Source organism: Electrophorus electricus, chromosome 4 (assembly GCF_013358815.1).
Source record: "Electrophorus electricus isolate fEleEle1 chromosome 4, fEleEle1.pri, whole genome shotgun sequence".
Lineage (NCBI taxonomy): Eukaryota > Metazoa > Chordata > Actinopteri > Gymnotiformes > Gymnotidae > Electrophorus > Electrophorus electricus.
In genome coordinates this window covers 28,674,958-28,684,065 of record NC_049538.1, presented here as the reverse complement: position 1 = coordinate 28,684,065, position 9,108 = coordinate 28,674,958, and the positions used below count along the sequence as shown (strand labels likewise).

The following is a 9,108-nucleotide window of genomic DNA, read 5'->3' as shown; positions in this document are numbered from 1 at the left end:
TAAGATAAATGCTGCACCTAAGTTCGCTGCCTAATATTTAACTTTTAACAGTGCTGTACTGAAGCTCTGCATGAAACATGTCGGACTCTCCCCTCAGCACCCAAAACAGATAAACGGACTTGTTGACCATATGGCTCCAGCTGTACCTTGAAGATAATGGAGCTCGTCGCTGACCTTGTATTTTTAGTTTTGAATTAAACTGATAGCAGAGTGAATATATTTTCTCCCTTTCCCTTGAGTAATATAAATGCTGAAGAGGGGAATGGCAGCGAGACACTGATTTCTTCAGTACACATTTTAATTATTCTTCCTGGACGTGGCAAGGTGGATTCGGGCTAGAGTTGATCACACGCTGATGTAGTCCCTACCATAATAGAGTAAAAGAGGGCCCCATTATTGGTCCATTTTTCTAAGATGACAATTTAATTAGATAAAAAAGGTAGTACGGTGACAACACGTATTTAGAAGGCATAGTAGATGTTTGATTGGATGATTCTCTTTCTGCCCATCTGCTCTTACACCCGCACCCCCTTAAAGGACTCATGTAAGGTCTCTTAAGTCTGGCTGTGTTAACGGGAACACATTCCAGTACAGATTAGCTAAACCCAGCCTTGATCTCTAGGCTCACACAAGCAGAACTATGACATAGTCGAGAGGCCAGTGACAGTCACCTTTTTATTCTTGTGCTCTGGGTGCACTAGAGCTTCTGCAGTCCTGTGTCTCTGTCAAAGGGGCCAGACCAGTAATGTGAAGCTGTAATTACTGCCAAGGCAGGCTAGTAGGTAGGCCTGGGTTTCACTTTGTGGCTGATGTAAATAAAAACTAGCCCACTCGTGGAAATGGTCGCGCTCATGAACCAAAAACAAACCCAAAGCTGTTATTATGAAGGGTGACTGGATGTTTAGGGAGGGTTTTTTGTCAGTGGCTGTATTGTTGTGATGACTTTGCCCTTTTTAAGAGTAGACTTTTTTTTTTTTTTTTTTGTCTTCTGCAAATTTCAACTTGTCCCGCAAACCTTGAAAATGAGCCTTGATGATTGAGGATCAATAAAGTTCTCCTTTGTCATGTGTCACTTTAGCCAACAATATTAATTGCTAACCAGTGTCTTTTTACCTCTCTTCTCTCTCCTTAGGGATCCTTACCAAATCAGCCGGCAATTTGCTTCAAGGGGAACCAGGGGGTAAGATTAATGTGTTTTTACTCACTCCCTCTGAATGTCTCAGAAATAGAATTATTTAATTAGTCTTGATTGTTGAGCTATACAGCACACAAAAATGGGGGGAAAAACCCACATGGCAGGTTTCTTCACTATCTTAATATTTCATGAGCTTTCCAACCGCACCCCCTCAACACTAAGAGGGGGAGTGCTCCCACCCTTAGGGCCTGCTCAACTAGACTGAAAACATTTATAGAATTTCAGTCCCATGCACATTTGCAAGTGCTGATATGAATTGGGTTACTGCCATAATTTAGGGCAGAGTCTCTCTCTGAATTGCTGGTTTCATATAGACTGTGGTTCCATGCGCCTACTGATATGGCTAGATATAGCCACTGAGACAAGTCATGCAGCCTGTGGTCAGCCTGCATAAACTAGGGAGAAAGAATTCCAGTAAAATGGCTATAAAGAAACATGCCTGTGTCTAACTGGATTAGAGCGTTCAGCTACAGCGTGTTCAGCCACAGTGCGTTCAGCTACAGCACCTCGCTGTCACTGCCTACTCTACTTGCATACACTGAAGCACACAATTGCTCCTGTTTAAAAGAAGTCTGTCTAATCCCTTGCTGGCTGGGAGACGTTTGTGAGCAAAGTGACTTGGCTGTGTGCACAAACGACGGACTGTGCGGTCAGCTCACGCATGGGGCCACGAGGGGAGCCCGCCAGAGGGTACCCGACACCCCCCAGGGCTACTTGCCCGGTTACTGGGTCAGACTGGCAACTGGGGAGGGCTTTGTTAGGAGCGTGGGGTGGTGGCTTGGAGGAGGGGGAGGGTGGGAGTGTTCGAACCCCAGGGAACCCCCATGTCTCTGTGCCTGTCGTTTCTGTGTAGACATGAAAGGCCTACAACGAGAATAAGGGGGGGGGAGGTATGGCTTGCCTTGTCTCTAATGGTGGCAGAGCAGGGAACTCCTACCTAAACCCACAGATCTTGCATACAAAATACACAGAGAAACAGCCAATTAAGAAAAAGAATAATCCAATGTGTTAAGTCACATTTGCATAGAAACATTCAGCGAATTATTTTATGCCAGTGAGACAAGTGGTCATGTTCACATGGCTGAGGTGTATGCAATTAAAATTGTAAAATAGAATTTAGAGATATCCATGTTTGGAGAGTTACATATTCAGATTGGCTGTGGGGAATTGGAGCATAGAACACTCCTCCTTTTCTGACAATGGGCTGCTAGGTATTAATGAGGTATCTGAGCTTGGGGAGAGGGACACACACACACACACACACACACACACAGAGACAGTCAGACACACAGTCAGACAGACAGACAGAGAGAGAGAGAGAGATGTGGTGGAGAATTAGGCTACTTGTGGGGCAGTAGTTACACTAGAGTCCCCAGCATTTTATACAAAGGTACAATAATAAAAAGGTACAATAATCTCTGACAAAGCGATCTGCAGCAACAAATATATTAGCCTGTTAGTTCTAGAGGCGCTGCTGTCTCTCATGGATGTATTTCCATGTTACCTGGAAATTGAAACATGCATCACAAAGGACACAGTATAGGAGGTGCTGCTGTGACTGTCAGATTTTGGCTGAATAGGCAAGAGGTAATCAGACAGCTGCCTGGAACTAAATATCCTATCATAATTTCTCATTGTAAGTCAGGTTTTAGCTTTGATCAAAAAGCTGGTCGAAAAAGTGCTAATGTTGCTAATTGTAAATGACGACTAAAAGGTACCAGATAGTGGCTCTCATTTGCATTATGTTAACTGCTCCCCTAGCACTTAACATTTTCAAATTAGCAACATTTTTTGGTTTAAGTATTCCTTTAGGTTGGCTCCAGGTTGTCCTTACTTGCCGTAAACATCGCCCTGGCTTGACTCCATGCCCCCTGACCCGGCAGGCAGGGTGTTGGCATGAAAGTCCCTTCATCTGCCTACTGCACATCAACCACCGTTTTTCAGCTTTCATACTGACTCCTTGAGAATGCCTGGACAGTGTGCAATGAAAAACACTACAGGCTACAGTCACCAAGAGTAGACACATGCAGGCCCATGATTCAATAGTTCTATTTCGGCTTCTCGTAAAGGAATAGATATAATGCACTAATGTGCAAATTGTCAAAATATCATTTAGAAACTGGACAACATTCTAGGAACTGCAGAGGAAAAGAGGTGGGGGCGATATATAAAATTCCTTTCATTTCACTGAGAGCAGTTACATGCCGTGTAAAGTTTATGGAATTCAAATGACTCTAAAATTCTCCCAAGGCAGGCGTAGGGAATGTGTTCAGGATACGTTTTGGTGCTTCAAGACTGGAATTTCACAAACTGGTGCACATTTATTTGGTCCCAGTAAAGCAGTCTCTTTTACAGGTAGTGCTGCTTTACTCTGTGTAAGCATTTGATAAAGTCTTCTGTTTCCCTTGAAAAATAAATGGAACTTTGACTCGCTTTGCCTAATGTGCAGATAATTATAAGGGAACTTTTTTTTTTTTTTTTTTCAATTTGTTTTGCTCTGTATCCTCTATTAATTACTGGCCTAAACATAGTTTTAGAGAAGATATAAATACTATACACTAGCATTTCATCATGGAACAAGAACCCTGGGCATTGCACAAAGCAGCATTGAACTTTATCACTCTCACACTCTATCACTTATCATGCTTTATCTAATCAAACAGGCTTTGTGTTTGCTTAAAAATCAAGATGACCGGTCTTGCTATTTTTGCACTGTAGTTAATTCAGATGTCTGGAATTGAACAAAGTTTTGATAAGTACAAAAGCAGTTGTTTGCAGTTGTTGGCCTTCTACCATTAGCCAGCACTGCCTGCTTTCCACTTACTGCACTGCTAGGAAAGGATTCCTGACTGGCCTCCCATTTTCTGAGCTTAAACTCGATCGAGGATGAGGAAAAGCACAATGAGTTGTGCTTCTCCTGCAGTAGGGCACGTAGTAGGAGAGTTTGCGCCAGGTCCCTGCTGGTTAACAATGCACCACGTGTGCACTGGCAACAGTCTGAGCAGATTAGCAGAGTCCATAGAGTAGTTTTATGAGTAGTAAGTCGTTTGTGGGGGTTTTTTTTTGTTTGTTGGTTTGTTTTTTATTTGTTGTGCGACTTTCCACACTGCAGTTTTGTACATGTGTGTGTTGGGCACTTGCTGCTGGTGGGAGGTGGGGTAGCAAGAATTCCTTGCTGAAAAGTTCTCATGGTGAGTGCGTGTGAAGGTTCAATACCCCCACCCCTTCTGTGTCTTGTTGTCATTGTCTTAGTTCACCCTAGGAGTCACAAGGGCTTCCATCTCGCATGCAGAAGCCTAACCCCAGCCAGAGCAGTGTGTGTGTGTCTATGATGCACTCTTGTGTGAGACATCTTGTGCAACTGTGTGCATGGTTGTGCAAGTTTTAGAGTGTGAGTGTGTTTGTGTGTCTGATGCACTCTCTTGTGAGACACCTTGTGCAATTGAGTGTGAGAGAGAGAGATGGAGAGAGACTCTTTTTATTTTTCCTGAAAGCTAATTAGAATGACAATGAGAGGAATGTATAGTGGGTCCCCTGAAGCGGGGCAGTAGAAGAGGGGGTGCAGTCCCACGTGTGAGTGAATGGACACACGTCGTCCTATTCATCCAGATGTGATATGCCTCTGGGGCCCATGGTACCTCGCCTGTCTGGGGGCCCAGTGTTTTGACTGACACTGCTTTCTGCTGTTTGGTCTTTAACAGTCTGGGCTCCTTACAGGCAGGATCTCCTCCTTTTCTCCACTCATTTTTGAAGCGAGTGGATTTTTTTTAAAGGGACAGTTGGATCTAACAGTTGACAAGAAGGCGAGAAAAAGGCAAATGCTTTGATGTTTCGCTTAATCTCCGAGCAAGGCTTTTGTGTGTATGAACAGCTTTATTTATGGTTGTACAAGTATTACCGAGTCGCTACAAATGTCCTGGTATATTTGTTGTATTGTTTTTTCATTCTATGATATTGCCAACATCCTGCTATTGTTTCCACTTGATTAATTGTTTGTCATTCCAAAGTGCAGACAAGTCCCTGCATGACCCATGAGTTGATAACCTTTAAGACGTGACTTTAGGCATAAAGGCACTGATTTCTTGCCACCTTAGGGGCATGATGGTTTGGTCCCTGCCGAGTGCACTGTTCTACCTCATGGACATGGAGGTTTTTCAATCTCCTATGAAACGCTATCAGTCAGCAAATTGTGGATTAGCTGTAAGGTGAGCAAGTTGTGTTGGTAAATCGGCTGTTGGTAAAATTCTCCTTTTATGGGGTTATTCCTGTACTTCATTGTTTGATAGCTGTCATAACCAGAGGTTTATAGGTGTTTTTTCATCTGGGTTTCAGAACCGGAGGTGGCCAGGAAATGTGCCGTGCTCCAGTAAATATACCTTGCCATGGAAACAGTGCTCCCCAAGGCAGACACTTTTCGATCAGCTCTGTTTGATGATCTGTCCAGGGAGAATTCAAGTCCTGTGACACATCATATAGGGCTTCTCGACAGATATGTTGTTAAAGAAAATTTCCATTTGGCATCTGTATGCACTTTATTCATATGACTAGCTAGTTGTTGCATTAGAGATGCTCAGATTTTCAGTATTTCTTGAAACTCAGAAAATAAAAAAGGTTGGGATCATGGGGTGGTTTCCAAGGGGGTGGGCTGGGGAGATTTTTTTTTTTCTATGATAGCATGTTTTCGAGCTCACCACTTTGGAGGTCACACTAAATCTCATTTCTTTGTGATTTTTTTTTTTTTTTTTTTAATATAGTACAGCACTGACAAAGCAAAACTAAAAATCCTTGGAATTCCTTGGAAGTGTACATTTATATAACTACTAGTTTTTAAAATTCCACTGATCATGAATAATGAAAATCCAGAGAAAGGATGTGGTATAGTAAATGTGTGAGTCTGTAATGCTTAGACCTGCTACTGTTTAATTTCCTCATTACCGTCTCTATAGTAACTAATGGGAGAGCGGATGGCTGGCTTCTGGGTGTGCTCCGAATGGGAGGAATATGAAAGCTGTGTGCATGGTGCTCTCTCTACCCCCATGACATAGATGGAACACCACACACACACACACACACACACACACACATATATATCCATCGAGTTGGGTCATCCAGAGCTTACTGAGCTTAACAGATTAGCCCTCAGGTGCTGGGGAGGAGCCGGGGGCAGATTTAGCTTTAGCTTGGCATCTCAGGCAGGAACTCTGTGCATGAGGCAGGCAACCACCACATTCCCCATCCCCAAACACACCACCACATCCTCACCTTCATACCACCACCCCCGAACCCAACCCAACCCCCCTCGCCTCAACAGACAGTCACCTCCACCTCCCCCATACCATTGCATTTAAATGTAACCAGGGCTCAGGGGGAGCTCAGATGTTGAAGTGATTTAATGGCAGGAGAAGAGAGGAGCTCGCACTCTGCTGTGTTTACTAGCCGTGATCTGGCAGCAGGCTCATTGATCATATGCTAAACAATGTAACGTTGATGGGGGTTGCAGGATCTGTCCCTGAACACTCTGTGCCAATGTTGGCATGTGTTGTCTGCTTGGATGTGTATTAACTGCCCCTTCACTCCAAATGCCACTTGTTAGCACTTCCATACTTTAGTGTTTGAGCTGCTGTCAAATGCACTTATGACAGGATTGTTGAGTTAAAGGGTTGGTTGAACTTTACCATACATCCAACAGCTTGTTTATGGGGGTGAAATATTTTAAAATAATGGACTTAAAAGTGCCAGTATTACTAATAATACTAACCTGCTACCATTAGCCTTCATCAAGTATAATAACTATGCCATAAAAACTATTGATTTTGGTTTATTAATAACAATTAGCATTTTTGGATAAAGCATTTTTTAATACACAAAGACAGTGGTAGCAGAATCTCCAACACTGTGTTCTAGTCTCCCTGCCCCCCATCTCTTTTTCTCTCTCTCACACACACACACACACACACACACACACACACACACACACACACACACACACACACACACACACACACACACACACATTTACAATGCCACCTCCCTGTCCTCCCTTGGATGAGTGGTTTACTGTCAGGTTTGTTTTTTTTGGGGGGGGGGGGGGGGGGGGGGTGTTGGCTGCTGCCTCTGTTAGTCCTGGGTAAGGATGCCCTGACCCCTCCCCCAGCCTACCCCCCTTGAACAGGGCACACGCCCCTGCAGGTCATGAATAATCCAGGCATGTCTCTGTGCCATTGCTTGCAGCCGCTCCAACAAAAGGCAGACTCCGGCTCCTCAGGAGCCGTGACGATGTGCGGACAGAACAATAGCACCCAACAGCCGGAGTGGACGCAGCCTGTGTAAACACAAGCCTTGGAGCTAACTGACCCGTGCCAGGGAGCAGGGAATAGAGCGTGGACGTTTCGGGGACTAACCAGGCCCAAGGAAATGGAGACCAACCTGGAATTGAACGGGCCTGGATCAAAAGGTTGCCTTTCCCCTGTGTACTTTTGGTCACTGCAATTTGGGCATTGCAAGTGAATATCTGTGTGCATGAGATGTCTTGATGATGGGATGAGAAGGATAGAATTGTGGGGCCAGACATACCGGGATAAAACTGGCAGATGTGTGTTAGTTTCAGTGCCCTGGTTCGAAATAACGGGGCCAGTGCTGATGGCTGGGTCTCTGGCCTCTGAACCCTCACACGTGCCGACTCACAAAAACACCTGAAAAAACATGCCAGCTTCTCCTTTCTGTTCCAAACAGATGTGCACTTTTAAAGCAGGAGTAAATGTTCTCAGAATCTTCCAAAAAGCAGGGTGAAAGTGTCATCTGTTGTGCATAATCGCCCCAAACCTGACGTTCCAAATGTTTTGCGTTTGTGTAAGCAGTTTTTCAGCACGCGTTGAAGTCCGAAGGATGCATTTTCTTGCATAGGCTGCCGAACGTGTCCTTTGTCCCCTTTTCTAATGGTGCATACCACCCCCCCCACCTCCGCCAAAGCTGTTCAGTTCCACTCCAGTTCACGCCTTACAACAGGCCAAAAGTATTTGACATCTCCAAACATCCAGGGCTGAGTGCGGCAGATGTAGTCTGGTCTGGGACCACAGAGGGAGGCTTTGTCTTGTACTCGACTCCCTCACAGCACTGCTGCTCCGTCCGATGATATGTTGAGGCCTGTCAATCTGACACCACTTGGCTGCAATGACATGGGCTGCTAACGTCCTAGGAAGCCAAGGGGCAGCCGAAGTGTTCATGTATGTTTGTGTGTATGTCCTTGTTGTTACTGGGGCCAAACTTCTCACTCACTGCACATCTGAGCATTTCTACTTTATGGTGGAAAAGTTAAAGCCATCTTTGTCATTGTAGACAATGTAGCTAATCCATCCACTGCAGATAATCCATCCTCATGCTGAGTGTTTGCATATTGTTTTTTTTTAGCTGAAGGGTTCACCACAGTCATAGCCACTGATGAGCTGAGCTTTGCATACAGAGATGTACAGTATACAGGTCAATGAAACACTCCTAGCCCCTCAGCGCTACCATGAGTAAGCAATATCTTCAACTGGTGTGGAGATGCTTTCTGTCAACTGTCTGTCAAATGTGCCAGGTCACTATGAATGTCAGTCTGGGCCTGTTTATTATGCATGAATTTAAGTGTTGCAATAATAAAAAAAAAAATTTTGTTTTGCTATTGGCAATGTAGTTTAATCCAAGACTAGGCTAATGCATATCCGGGAAACCAGCCATACATGTTCAAAATAATAGCTGTTATGCCAGTTTGCATTAATCTTTGTGTTGATTTGGAAAACATAGTCGTATTCTATAAACTGAACCTTAAAGCTTCTGTTTCCTGTCTCTACATCTGTACACCTGGCCTGACTTTCACAATCATCTCTGCATTTTCCCAGGCTCTGAATTGACCGTTTCAGATTTTGTGATCTGCA

At 44.2% G+C, this 9,108-nt stretch overlaps 1 protein-coding gene across 1 annotated transcript in view; it reads left to right on the top strand.

Moving 5' to 3' along the window:
- The window catches only part of LOC113573978 (RNA polymerase II elongation factor ELL), a 31,305-nt gene that overhangs the window by 3,154 nt on the left and 19,043 nt on the right, over positions 1–9,108 (top strand). The window contains exon 2 of the mRNA XM_027004586.2: positions 1,133–1,180. Coding sequence (XP_026860387.1) covers positions 1,133–1,180 — 48 coding nt within the window. The remainder of the gene's footprint in view (positions 1–1,132; positions 1,181–9,108) is intronic.